The sequence below is a fragment of the Dendropsophus ebraccatus genome, chromosome 5 (genome assembly GCF_027789765.1).
Source record: "Dendropsophus ebraccatus isolate aDenEbr1 chromosome 5, aDenEbr1.pat, whole genome shotgun sequence".
Lineage (NCBI taxonomy): Eukaryota > Metazoa > Chordata > Amphibia > Anura > Hylidae > Dendropsophus > Dendropsophus ebraccatus.
The window spans coordinates 59,265,794-59,280,459 of NC_091458.1; the positions used below are offsets into that span (position 1 = coordinate 59,265,794).

Genomic DNA, 14,666 nt, shown 5'->3' on the forward strand with positions numbered 1-14,666 from the left:
GTCCCACCACCCCCGTCCGTGTACCCGGAAGTGTGTGGTGCATTATACATTACCTGATCCGTGTTGAGGCTGTCCGCCATCTTGTGCCAAACATCATCTTCGGACGTCATCTTCGTCATCAGCTGCTCAGCCGCGATTGGCTGAGCATAACTGGGCTCAGCTGCGATTGGCTGAGCACAGCAGCTGATGACGAAGATGACGTCCGAAGATGATGTTTGGCACAAGATGGCGGACAGCCTCAACACGGATCAGGTAATGTATAATGCACCACACACTTCCGGGTACACAGGTGGGGGTGGTGGGACACGGGGAAGGGGGCGATTCACAGACATAATATACATTACAAAGTTGTATAACTTTGTAATGTGTGGTGTTCTGTGAATAATTTTTTAGCGCCGCACTACACATTTATTATAATGGATTATTAGCTTGCATAGTTGAGAAGCTATCCATAAAGTCCCTCCTCAGGACTGCAAAAGCATCTAGTTGACTATTTTGAAAGTACAGGAACATAATGTTTATAATTTGGAATATTCAAAATCTGTAACTTTGTCATTAATTTCTAACTTTCTGAATTTTTAACCTTTTATGTCTTTTTTTTTTCCTTACAGATTTTGGCTGTGTTGGGTGTTATATAAATAAAGAAGTTGCTGCAGGATGAAAAGATGGCAGCTCCGCTTATTAAACCACCCGGCCCTGATAGCTTCAAAAAATTTACCCGTGAATCATTGGCTGCCATTGAAAAACGTATAGCAGATGAGAAGAAGAAAAAGCCACCAAAGCCGGACAGTAGCCACAGAGACGATGATGAAGACAATAAACCATCACCAAACACTGACCTGGAAGCAGGCAAAAGTTTGCCATTTATCTATGGCGATACTCCTCCAGGCCTTACTGCTGTGCCAATCGAAGACTTAGACCCTTTTTATTTAAACAAGAAAGTGAGTCCAAGGGAAATATTTCAATGGGATTACAGGTTCCTGGGGCTGGGATTCTCTCCACTAAAGAGTCAGTGAGAGTGGAGATAGGCCCGATTGCTTTTGGTTTTGTAGAATTGGTGTCCTTGCAATCGCATTGGATTTGCCAACACAGGGTTTGCCTATGAAAAAGGTTGTGCTCAAAAGTCTACAACTGTCAGGGCTTTCATTTATTTGTTTGGATATATTTGCTGTATCTCATATATGATGCATTTAACAACATGTTTTTTGTCTTCGGAAGCCATGCTTATGTAATATGATATTTTTATTTTTATTTGGGTAAATATAAAGTTTTTAATGCGATTTTTAAGATTTTTGCCATTACTAGTAAGTAACTTTGGCTTATTTGTGTAAAGCTCTAATCCTATAGGCCACAGTTTTCTATATGTTTAACAGAATATGAGCCAACCAATCCCAAGTTGGCTGCTATATCATCCTCGGTCTAGGTACTATAGTAAAATTAGATCTGGGCAGTAAAATAAGTTGTGGTCCCATATTCTGGTTATAAGATGTGGACCACCAAGCTTGGTATTATAAACTATAATTCACTGTATAGTTAATTTGGACATATGTTGAACTGTATTCTTTTGTTACCTACTAGATATTTCAGTAGGCCTTAGGTTTCCCTCACAAATTTTGCACAATATTTCTGGGCTGAAAAAATGCCACAAAAATCTCAGCATTTTCCCCTGCTTTTTGTTTGTTTTTCTGAAGTTCTCATTGTAGTGTACTAAATTACTATAAATGTTTTTTATCTTTGGTGTTTTATCCCACCAATAGATTTAAGTGGCCCCAGTGTGTACACGGCCGTGATCCGTAACAGATCACTAACTTCTATGTAGCGGTCTGTAAATTTGCGGAGCACTGCCGATGCACATTCGTAGTACGGTCCGTGTTATATGCCGCACTACAGACGTGTGAATGGGGCCTTACAGATACCAGAAGGGGTGGGATCAGCAAATCAGAGTGTGGGATTGTTTCTGAAAATACTTTGAAAAATCTAACCTGGTGATATGTCCCTATTGCACATAGGGAGCTGAGGATGAACGTATGTTTCTTTTCTTCATCCTCAGCGCTCTTTCTGTGCTATTAGCAGTTTAATCTTTATGGTAATTAAAGTGACTCTGTACTCACTTTGTGCCCCCCCCACAACTACTTATACCTTCCTGTAGCTGATAAGTCCTTGCTGGTGGTATGTTTCTCCACGCTGGTCTCGCTCTCGCTTTCCAGTGCCCGAAAATCATACTTTATTGTAGCTGGAGCCGTGCCTTAGAGGCGTGGCCTAGAGCGAGCGTGCCCTAGGCCAGTGCCGCCTGTGTGGTGGTGTTTCCGTCTCCCCTGCCTCCCATTCCGCCCTCTGTCCGCCGCACAGTATTCATAGTAATTGCACATGCGCCGCCTCCTGACCCCCCCCAGAGCCGCTGCAATGACGTAGCCACCTCTCTGGTGTGTCTTCTGAGCCCCCCCCCCACCGCCTTTTCATGACTCTTACGGCCATTCCCCGCCTCTCCTGCCTGTCCGCCCCCCCCCTGCATACGAGGAAGCCACCCGCTCCCATAATCAGCTGCTCCTTTTCGTCACAAATGCGCCGTTGCGCTCCAACCCCGGGGAATGGCCGTGAGCATCATGAGCGGGGGGCTCAGGAGACACACCAGAGAGGCGGCTACGTCATTGCAGCGGCGCCGGGGGGGGGGGTCAAGAAGCAGCGCATGCGCAATTACTACGAATACTGTGCAGCGGAACGGGAGGTGGGAGAGACGGAAACACCACCACACAGGCGGCGCTGGCCTAGGGCATGATCGCTCTAGGCCACGCCTCTAAGGCACGGCTCTAGCTACAATAAAGTATGATTTTCGGCACTGGAAAACAAGTCCAGCGTGGAGAAACATACCACCAGCAAGGACTTATCATCAGCTACAGGAAGGTATAACTAGTTTGGGGGGGGGGGCACAAAAAGGGTACAGAATCGCTTTAAGCATTTTGGCCCGCTCTGCCGATATACATTAGAAGAGGCTGTATTCCCATCCCAAGTGCACCAAAATGCCTCATTTACATAGAGATTGAACTGCTAATAGCATGAAAATGGCGCAGAGGGTGAAGGTAAGAAAAATACCTTCATCCTCAGCGCCCCATGAGCTATAGGGAGATATCACCAGGTTAGATGCTTCTAACCTGCTGATAGTTTCCCTTTAAGCTGTCTTGTCTTCAATTCAGCTCTATTTAGGTGAGGGATGTCACAATACCAGAATTTTGAGTTCGATACTGATACCAGCTTTTTTATTTCGATACTCGATACCAATTTGATACTTAAAGTGTAACTGTCATTTAAATGTCACTTTTTAGAAATCAGTAAGTAGCAATAGTACAAGCGATTTTAAGGAACTCTGTAAAAGGTTTAATTAAGCAGTATTACGCTATGTTCCCACACAGTATTTTTTTTCTGTATTTTGGTCAGTATTTTGCAACCAAAACAAAGTGTTCATTGAAAACACAGAAAGGCTATGTTCACACACTGTTCAAATTTAGAGGAAGAAGTAAATCAGCCGTAACGGGCTTTAGGACCATGTGGGGTCCCGGCTTGGATAGGGCGCAGATGTCCAGTAGACCACAGATTGAAGCGGTTATCTCATGGAAAGGGTATTTATTAGAATCACGACGCGTTTCGGCCGCCAAGTATAAGGTGGCCTTTCTCAAGTTGTACAACTTGAGAAAGGCCACCTTATACTTGGCGGCCGAAATGCGTCGTGATTCTAATAAATACCCTTTCCATGAGATAACCGCTTCAATCTGTGGTCTACTGGACATCTGCGCCCTATCCAAGCCGGGACCCCACATGGTCCTAAAGCCCGTTACGGCTGATTTACTTCTTCCTCTGACTGTACGACTTCCTTGGACGTACCCCGGCAGGAGCTGCGGTGTTCTTCCCTACATTCCTAATATAGAGTTGTGCCTATAATTCAGCACAACTCCACCAGGTGAGTGCAACACTTTCCCTCCCCTGTGTTTGCTACTCTGGTTATCTTTTACTGCACCAGGAGGCGCCCCCACCTCTCCCCCTCTTCTCCCCTCTCTACACTGTTCAAATTTAGTGGATTGCCGCCATTTAATGGCAAATAACAGCGGTTATTTAAAATTATGGAAATTATTCACCATTAAATGGCGGCCATCCACTAAATTGCAACAGTGTGCGAACATAGCCTTTCTGTGTTTTCAATCCACTCTTGGTTTTGGTTGCAAAATACTGATTAAAATACTGAGTAAAAATACTATGTGTGAACTTCAGCTCAAATCAGTTTCCTTCTGTACTGCAAAAGCTCCCCCCTCACTTCAGAAGAAAGTTTTCTGTGTTCACTATGGTCTATATAGGGGAGGAGGGGCAGAGGGGGATGAGTACAGAGAGGAGAAAAGGCAGCCCTACACAGCTCATCATCCTGCAATCTTATCTCACTAAGTTCTAAGAGGAGCACTTACCTTTCTGACCTGTGAATCCAGCATTTTATGTGCCCATACAGTCTCAAAGCTGCAGGGCTGTGTTCTCTCCTCTTCCTGCTCACTCATCCCCCTCAGCCTCTCCCCTTCCATAGTTATAATAGACACAGCAAACCCGTCTTCACTTTGCTCCTCTGTGAGGAAGACAGCTTTGCCTGATAATGAACAGATAAGAAGTCAGTACAGAAAGAGGCTTTAGGCTTTTTTGCCTAATAAAACCTATTACAGAGTTTCTTAAAATCACTTGTACTTTTGCAAAAATATTTTAAATGACAATTACAATTTCATAAAGTTTAACCCCCCACAAAAATACAAATACTGCACATATAATGCCCCCCCCCCCAGATGACTGATATACAGTAATACCCCTCCACCCAGATTGCAAATATAACGCCCCTCCAGACTAAGGGTATATTTTAGTGATTTTCATATCTGTATTGGGTCGGTATCTTGGTGAGCTGTTGCATTTCTCTGTGTTTTTGTGTGTTAAGGACCTAACGCCCCTCCAGACTGACAATATGCCCCTCAAGACTGAGGATATAATGCCCCCGATTAAGAATAACATGCTCCCCCGACCACGGATATAACACCCACCCAGACTGGTTTTGAGCTGTTAACCGTGTAACAAATTTGACACATCTATATTATTCAGGTCTCTTCTATTACAGTGATGCAATTTATGGATCTTTTATTTTGTTTTACTACTGTACAAAAATTACCCTACTTACACTTTTTTAACTTTTGGCCTGTAGGGCTGTGTGAGGCTCATTTTTTGCACTGTGATCTGTAGCTTTGACCAGTACCACGTTTGTATATATGTGGCATTTGATAAATTTTTATTCTCGGATGTGATGTGACAAAAAATCAGTAAAATTTGGACTTTGGTGGGTTTTTGTTTTTGTCACGTATGCGGTTTACCGCTTGAGATTGGGAATGTGATACTTCAATAGTTCCGACAGTTGCGCATGTGATGATGCCAAATGTGTTTCTCTTTTACTTCTTTTTTTTTTTTTTTTTAAATTGGAAAAGGGGTGATTATTAGAACTTTTATAAGAGCATTTTATTATTATTTATTTATGTATTTATTTGTTTACACAAATTCACTTGTAGTGACTTTTTTTTTAAAATAAATTAATTGTCTGATCTATGGATCTATGCAGTGCTATATAGCATTCCTACAGCATTGCATAAATCAGTGACATCAGTGCTCTGCTAATAGAGTCTGGCTGAGCCTATTAGAAAAGAGACATAGAGGAGGGTGAGTATAGTCCTCCAGCTGTGATGTGACCTATCGGCACCCGCACTCACATTTTGTGTGTGTTGATCAGACACTTGACAGGCACCTGTCAATCATCTATTTAAGTGCCACGATCGTGTTACATTGCGACATTGAAAGGGTTAAATGACTGCCACCAGTGGGATCACTGTCAGCAGTCATTGGCAGCGGGGGACTGCTACATATAGTAGCTGACCCCGTGCTACATATGGAGCAGCTCAGGAAGGAGTATCGATAGTAGTGTTGATATTTTGGTGCATCATGCATTACTAGTTTGGGCCAAATTCTTATTATAAAATATAGCCTAAAGCTTTAGATGATGTACTGTCATTGCTGTGCAAGGCTATGCTCCTACAGCATTTACTCCTGTCCGTTTTTTTTTAAAAGAAGAAAATAAGTCTCTCCTTTTGAGGTCAAAATTTTGTCCGTCATTTTGTGGCTTTGCCGCCTGTTAGTAGATTATTCTAGCTTGGATGGACTAATTGCCTCATGGGTGTGTCTTTAAAGGGAATCTGTCAGCTCCCAGGCCCTACCTAAGGTGCTGACAGTGTGCTGTAGCTGGCAGTCCTCTAGTAAGCATGGTATCTTTTGTTAATTTGTCTGTGCAGTGGATTATGTACAATCTTACTGTAATGAAGAGTCAAAGTGTTTGTGCCACACTCTGGCACACGCCACCACTCTTTCCTCCTCCCTCTTCATAAATAATCAATGCTGCGCGGCCTCCTGCTCGCTCAGCTGTCAGTCAGTGTCTCTGATTGCAGATCAGTCCTCTGTAGGCAGTTTATGTCTGAAAGAAACACTCAGATGTACAGTTGAAGCTCTGAACCCAAATGTGGGTTGTTGTTGTTTTAAAATAAAAGCAATTGTTTGCCATTAAATGGCGGTCATCCACTCAATTTCAACAGGGATTTGAACCAAAGAATGACCTGCTAGCAAGTCTCTAGACAGGTGAGTTATCCCTAGACCCCAACTTCAACACTTTTGGGGTCAGAAATTCAACTATATCTGAGTTTTTGCTTTCAGACATAACCTACCTACCGAGGACTGATCTGCAATCAGAGATACTGGCTGACAGCTGAGTGAGCAGGAGGCCGCACAGCAATGATTATTCATGAAGAGGAGGGAAGAGGGAGGAGTGGTGAGGTGTGCCAGAGTGTGACACAAACAGCACAGGGGCACTTCATTACAGTAGGATTGTGCATAATCCACTGCACAAATAAATTACCAAAAGATACCATGCTTACTAGAGGACTGCCAGCTACAGCACACTGTCAGCACCTTAAGTAGGGCCTGGGAGCTGACAGATTCCCTTTAATTAAAAAGTCCATTGAGTTTAATAGTAAAGACAGTGAAAGAACTATGGAAAAATAAAAACTGTGTGAAAAACTAAAAATTCCATTGAGGTCAATAAAAATGCTGTAATAACAGACGTCTTTTTAAAAAGAAAAAGCGTATGCCTCCCCCACCCCCTTTTTTTTAATTTAGCGTGAACATAATCTATGGATCTGCTTTAAAATGCTTCGAAACATGTGCCTGTGTGCTCATTCTGGAAATTTAAGTTCATCTAATTCTAAAGAGTATGTTATTCTCTTCCCATGATTCATCCCTGTCTTACCATCTGGTATCATCAACTTTATCTGTAACTTGTAATTTCTAGGAAGGATACATCCTTGTGTGGGCAGGGTTACTAGCAGATAACCAATGTGCTTTTTGACTCCCTTCTGGACCTGATGTGGTCAGCAACTAACAGAGATGTTTCTGTCTGACCAAGTATGCTTGAATCACAAATGTGCTGACACGGTCAGACACAATGTATAGTTGCGGTTTGCTCTCTGTGCACAGGTATAACAAGGGTAAGCCCCACTGAATGTGATTTACAATGGTTTTAATTTCAACTGAAGTAATTTAAAATATGATGATCTGTTATTCCTCAATGTATTCATACAGCTAGCTGATTTCAATTTATATTAAAATTATCATTTTATATAATGTCCATGTAAAGGGGGTTATTGATGCACTGACTTTGTAAGGGATTGAGCAGAAAGGATTACAGCAAGGAAAGGGTTACATCACAAAAGCAGTCCTGGTCTATGTAGTGAACTGTTACTGTTTCATATAAGGGACAGCTGCCCAGAACTTTATGGGTGGTCAGAGGTAGGAGAAAAGCCCTGATTTTAGGCCTCATGCACATGTCTGTGTAAGTTTTTATGGTCAGGAAATACTGATCAGGAAGCCTTTCAGGAGGCTTTAGGAAACCATGGTGTAATGCTGCCTCTGGCCACAAGAGTGATTGATAGGGCAGACAGCCAGTGGCTTCTTGCCCTGTCAAATACAGGGTTGCATTTAACTGTATGCACTTCTGATTAGAAACACATACACTTAAAGGGCCAGAAGCATCAGGGCCAGTACTTGCCTGGGTGTTGGCTCTGGCCCAGGCTGGCTATCAGTGCATCTGGAACTTAGAACAGTTAATGGATGCGCATCTGGAGCTGTCTGGAATTCTGGATGCTCCTATAGGTTTCTATGGGGCATCCCTGATGGAATTCCAGGTGAAAATGGGACCTGCTCTATATTTTATGGGCCTATTTTCTGGAAAACACTCTTCAGGAATAATCCTGAAGGGTGTCCATGCCTAATAGAGGCCTATGGGCCACAAAATTTATCTGGATTTCCTGATGTGTGCATGGGGCCTTACTATTCAGGCACAGTATGAAGCCAGATAGTTCCATAGACACAATGTGGGCTCTCTGCACATAGTACTGAGCCCCTCTCCACTTATTGTGTTCCCTCTTCATCTCTCTGCTGATGTTGGAATTCCCTTAACATCAGGCAGTGGACTGCAACGTGCAGGCAAGTGAGGCACCTAGTGGACAAGGCTTCGGTACTTTTAGTTTTTTTTTTTTTGGTGCATAAAAGAGCTCCATCCTGCAAGTCACCACTCTTCAAGAAAGTTAAAAGAAGCCTGATGTAGCATATTGTTTATAATCGGTGAAGTTCATGCCTCAAAGAGTTTAGGCGCCATAAAGGACTGAGCAGGGACAATGGAGTACTAACTTGGATCTTTTTTTATTTTATTTTGTTAACAATTGAATAATTTATTCCTCAATGTGGAGTGATTCTATAATCTTCATCTATTTGATCAGGACCGACATATACTATTAACTAATGACTAAGTAACTAAAGCCCCTATTACATGGGGCGATAATGAGGAGCAAACAGTTTTTTTGCAGATACGGATTCCAAATCTATAAATTTGTCTCTTTATACTCTTTATATTAGTTTTAACCCTACAATTGGGCTGTGCACTGCATGCTGATGCATAAAAAAAGGGAAGTAAGCTCAGCAATGTGACTGAAAGAATTATTAAGACTCCTATTTACTGATCATTGTAGTTTGGGGGAGGGGGATTTCATAGTTTCAGAGCTCATTGGGAAGTAAAAATATGCAGTAATTCTGTAGTGTGCCCCCAAGGTGTTATGTCAGAGGAACGGCCAGTCATTTGCTAGATGGTATGGTGTGACGCCACTCCTGTGGTGGTTGGCCGAGATGTAGCTGGACCCTGAGATGTTGTGTTGTGACGCCAGTGCCGGTTGGGCACACAGGTATGATGGCACACCTGCTTTTATTTTAAGGGGCCGGTTACACCTTGTTTCCCTGTGGTCAGTGACCTGTCGGGTCACTACGGGGTCCCTTGGGATGTTATCACAGTGGGCCGGAGTGATGTAGTGACCCTCCCGGACTATCGATACCGCCACCTACAGAAAGGGGAAATGTCCCAAGGATGTAGTGTACACTGTCTTTACTTTGAAAGTACTGAGGTGCAGCAGAATATACAGCTGTGCATAGACAGGATACGTTTTGCTTGATAAAACAGTTGATAATACACTTAATACACTCGGTAGGACACTTGGTAGCACAGGATCCAGTTCTATGATAGGAGTATAGTGAAGAGTACAGTCATGATGACTGAGTTGCGTGTTAAGAGATACAAAGAATCAGAGGAGCAGAGAGGAGGATGTTGTGAGACTCTTTAGGGTGAGGGGACCTGGCAGAGGGCCCGGGCCCAAAGGGACCACTGTAGGGAGCATTCTAGCTTGCGTCCTTCCCCTACATTGTCCAACACAAAAGACCTTCACACTTCCTCTACCCATGTGACTTCCTATCTCCAGCGTATCTAAAGGGCACTGTGAGTGGGTGAAGAGTGCGTAAGAAGAAGTAAAGTGAGAGAGGATAGGACAGAAAAAGCAAAGACTCCTATAGGTTCACAGATCCATGTAGTACACAAATAAACAATAACCCTTTACATACTTCAGCAGTTCAGCATCTGAATACACACATCTACAACAGCGGCATCTAGTGACGAAACTTAATCACTTACTGTACTTCATCACCACTGGCTTACAGTAAGTACAGGCTTTTACGAAGGGTGTAACCAATAGCAACACCTGTGGAAGAACACCACAAATCTGCAATACAATGTATTGTTGAAGATGTAGCTGTTATTACTTGTGGACCCACAGAAAAATGGTCAGAAGATAAATATATAATTATCTGTTGTTTGTTTGAGGTTACAGTTTTTAGTCATTCTGATAATTGATATTTGCAGAGACTCCAACTCTAGGTACCTGTCCCAGTTGTAACAATAGTTATTTGTATTGACTGATTTCTATTGACTATCTTCTTAGTGGCTGCGGTGGGGCAGCCCACTCAGTGACTGAGTGGGACGTCCAGACGCCGGGAAGCCCCGAAGCAAGCCGTAGCATGGACCAGTAGTGTATGTACGGTACCGTGAGGGGTTAAGGGGGGGCTGTCTATTACATACTTACAGCGGGATGACAATTGTAATCTCATTGAAAGTGACAGGGAAGAATCCGTAGCGGATTTTGCTGCAAACTCGCAGCGTGAAATCCACTGCAGATCTGTTATGTGTGAGCGCACCCTTGACCCTTAGGGGACACAGCCAGATTTCATTTTTGCGCTTTCGTTTTTCCTCCTTGTGTTTAAAGGCCATAGCACTTGCATTTTTCCACCTAGAGACCCAGATGAGCCCTTATTTTTTGCGCCACTAATTGTACTTTGCAATGGCAGATGTAATTTTTGCCTAAAATATGCAGTGAAACCAGAAAAAAAAGTGTGGTGAAATTGAAAAAAAAAAAAAACACAATTTTTTTTAATTTGGGGTTTTTTGTTTTTACGCCATTTGCCCTAGGGTAAAACTGACTTGTTATACATGTTCCTCAAGTAGTTACGATTACAAAGATATGTAACTTATATAACTTTTATTTTATTTGCTGACTTTTAAAAAAATTAAAACCTTTTAAAAAAAAATATGTTCCTTAAAATTGCTCTATTCCCAGGTTTATAACGCTTTTATCCTTTGGTCTTTAGGGCTGTGTGAGGAGTCATTTTTTCCGCCATAATGTGTTCTTTTTATCGGTACCTTGATTGCGCATATGCTACTTTTTGATCGCTACTTTTTTCGAGATTTAATGTGACATAAAAAAGGGGAATTTTTGCACTTTGAAATTTTTTAACGCGGGATCGGATTGTGATAATTTAATAGTTCAGGTGATTACGCATGCGGTGATACCAAACATGTTTATTTCTTTATTTTTATTTATAAAATGGGGAATGGGGGATTGATTCAAACTTTTATTAGGGGAGGAGATTTTGTATAAATAAAAAAAAAAATTATAATTTTTTTACACATATACTAGAAGTCCCCCTGGGGGACTTCTAGTATTACTACACTGATCTGTGATTGAGATCTATGCAATATAAATATACCAATGAGATCTGTTGCAGATAAAAGCAATAGAGTGCCGAGTTGGGATCAGCGCCATTATGGCGCACACCCCGGCCCGGGAAACATGCAGGGATCGCCCCTCCGCGATAGTGTCGCTGGGGGGGGGGGGGGTGAGGGGGGGTTGCGATCCGCCCACTAGACCACCAGGTATGGGGCACAACAAGTACTTAGATGCAGCTCTGGAAAGTGGGTCATGACCACTTTATCCAGGAAGTGAAGCCTTGATGCAGTAGTAAGTGCAGGGAAAAAAGCACTTTATATGTATATCGGTAATTTGTTTAACTATGGAGGAAATACAATAGTTTAATAAAAATTTTCACCGGACTTCTCCTTTAAATGTTTGGTAGATGTGAGGCCCACCTCTGTGACTCACACTTTTCTTAAAGGGGACAAATGTAACCTGCTGATAGTTCCCTATTTCAAAGGAGACACAGAGGAGGAATGTATGTCTTTCATCTTCCTCTTGGCACCGGTGCAGTTATGCATGTGCTGTATGGTCTGGTGAGACTGTTAGGAGCAGTGGGGCACCTGTTATGAGCACTGCCCACCTCCATAGCGATGATCCGGCCAGCCAGTTCCATTCATTATCATTAGAAAGGGGCTTGTCTAACCTGCTTATAGTTCCCCCTTAAGTTGGGGAGTGACAAACTCCCGGTAATGTTAGGATTAAACAGCGCAGCACCATGAGCTACGGTGTTACCATTTACCACCTTAACTTCAGTTTAATTGTTTTGAGTTTAGGCTATGTTCACACATGGCCTTTAATCAGCATTTATTATGCGTTTTTGTCCTGATTTTGATGCAATTTTTCCGCAAATTGCATAACATGAGGAGAAAATGAAAATTAAAATTGGCTGTAACATGAAGGGTTAAGGGAAACTATCAGCTGGTTAGAACTATCAAACCTGCTGATATCTCCCTATAGTACAAGGTGCGCTGAGGATGAAGGTAAGATTCTTACCTCCATCCTCTGTGTCGTTTCTGTGATAACAGTTTAATGCATATGCAAATATGGTTTTTTTGGTGCACTAGGGGTGGGACTTACCTATCTTGTAATCCAGCACACTACTATGGCATGTAAAGCAACTTTCCAAATAGTTTGCATTAACAATTTTCTACCATCTTATGTCTAAAGCTGCTATATAGACCTATACTTCTCAATTGTAACAGAAAACCATTACATATTTGGAAATGGGCTGGTAGGCTCTTTCATATATCTCGGAGAACTAACTGGTTCCTTGATTTTAAGATCATGACTTGAGTTAAACCAGCTGTTTTACAACTGCTTGTATATTTCATTGAAGATTTTTTTCCCTGTCCTGGCCATGGTTAGACTCATTGTCCTGTTACTGAAGGGAATTGGGATCGATTAGATGTCTTCTGCTTCTTTTATGCGATGAATAAAAATATCCTAGTGTTTATGAGCACTGGGGATTCCAGTGTCTATATTTCTTTTATTTTTGTGTATTTGAAGGGGAAGTGTTCAGAGCAGAGGGCTTTAAGTATGCTATATGGCTGTTTTTATGGGTCAAACTGCCAGCAGACTTTGTTTTTATGGAATCTCTGCCTTTTATCATTATATATTTAGGTTCAAAATTCTGTGCTGAATAGTTTATTTAGATAGTGGTCATAGCTCAGTTTTTCTGAAGCATGCAGTACTGGGCAAAGGTTAAGAAGTGGAAAATGTGGAAATTTAGCTGCTTCCCTTTTTGGCATTCAGCCCTCCCACCCATCCCCTGCTACACGGGAAGATGTGCCACCGATGGCTGATGATTTTTCAGTATGTCAAAGCAGCCCATTCATCCAATGAGTGATCACTAGCCCTAATATAAAGCTGTCTGTGTCAGTAGTACTTCATCTGCAGCACCTTATAGTAGAGCAAGCTGGGATAACTGTCAATCTCTGCTCGCTCTGCTACAGAGTGCAGTAGCTGCAGCGCTAATGACACAGGCTGCTTTCCCAAATGTAATTTCTGTTCTAATGCTAATATGCACAAGAATACACAACAGGGAAAACTGAGTAGGGCTAACACTGCATGCAGTAGTGCTAATCGTATGTAAGTCTGCTGGGACCAGGGCTTGAGAAACCCTGCAGTACCCAACACTGCCATTGGTGGCAGCAGAGAGGCCATGTTGCCCCTTTCTGCTGCCACTCGATATCAAACTGTTAAAAAATAAATAAATATATAAATATGGTCTGGTACCCTTCTATAAGTGTTGCAGAACAGTGTTCCAGCATCATAGTGTTACTGCTGGGCCCTTGTTGATGCTGGCACTTCTCTCTGCAAGCTGTCAGCTATGTTGACCACCAGCCCCAAGCAAGCCTGTACACCAGGTGGTAAGACACTTTGGGGACACACAGTATTACAGTATAGACACGTTACAGCTTATACAGATATTTACATAGCATCCATATTTAACAATTACACAAAAATGTCCATAGACACCTCTATTAAAGGGGGCACATCTTGTCCTGTACAAAAGAGGGAAGGGATTACATACCCTCCTTATAAGTTTGTAGATGACCCCCGTTTTTATATATAATGTCCATAGGTTTAGAAGAAAAGCAAGTATTTTGTTATATCCTATGGGAATTCTTCTTGCAGGAAAGCTTGCAGTCTAGTTGAGATCTTAAAGCAATGCAGTCGAGATGTGTGCATTAGGGACATGCTGAAGTCTCCTTCCTCTGCACGTGTTATCATGTCAGCAAAAAATAATATTGATTTGGCTTTCTGCTTTGCTGACTTTTTCTTTAAGCCTTACAGGAAACAGAGATGCTCGGTGTGCAGTTTGGGACTTTTTAAAATCAGAGGATGGAAAAATGACATATATATATATATATATATATATATATATATATATATATATAGATATACAGTATGTATGTATATATGTGTGTGTGTGTTTAAGGACTCTGCACAAATTTTGTAAGAGTGACTGAGTGGGCGTTAGATTATCTTTTTTTAATTTGTCAGTAAAATGTTTCTACTCCTAATTTATCAGTACCTGCTGCACTTTAAAAAAAAATACAAAAAAATACTGTGCCAAACTAAGGGTTCATTCACGCGTAGAGGATATGTTGCAGATTAAAAGCTTCAGGTTTTCTGCTGCAAATATCA

At 42.0% G+C, this 14,666-nt stretch overlaps 1 protein-coding gene across 6 annotated transcripts in view; it reads left to right on the forward strand.

Moving 5' to 3' along the window:
- Positions 1-643: 643 nt before the first annotated feature.
- The window catches only part of SCN8A (sodium voltage-gated channel alpha subunit 8), an 85,230-nt gene continuing 71,207 nt past the window's right edge, over positions 644-14,666 (forward strand). For all 6 annotated transcript variants that reach the window (XM_069970293.1, XM_069970290.1, XM_069970292.1 and 3 more), the window contains exon 1: positions 644-941. In XM_069970293.1, coding sequence (XP_069826394.1) covers positions 666-941 — 276 coding nt within the window. In that variant the 5' untranslated portion in view covers positions 644-665. The remainder of the gene's footprint in view (positions 942-14,666) is intronic.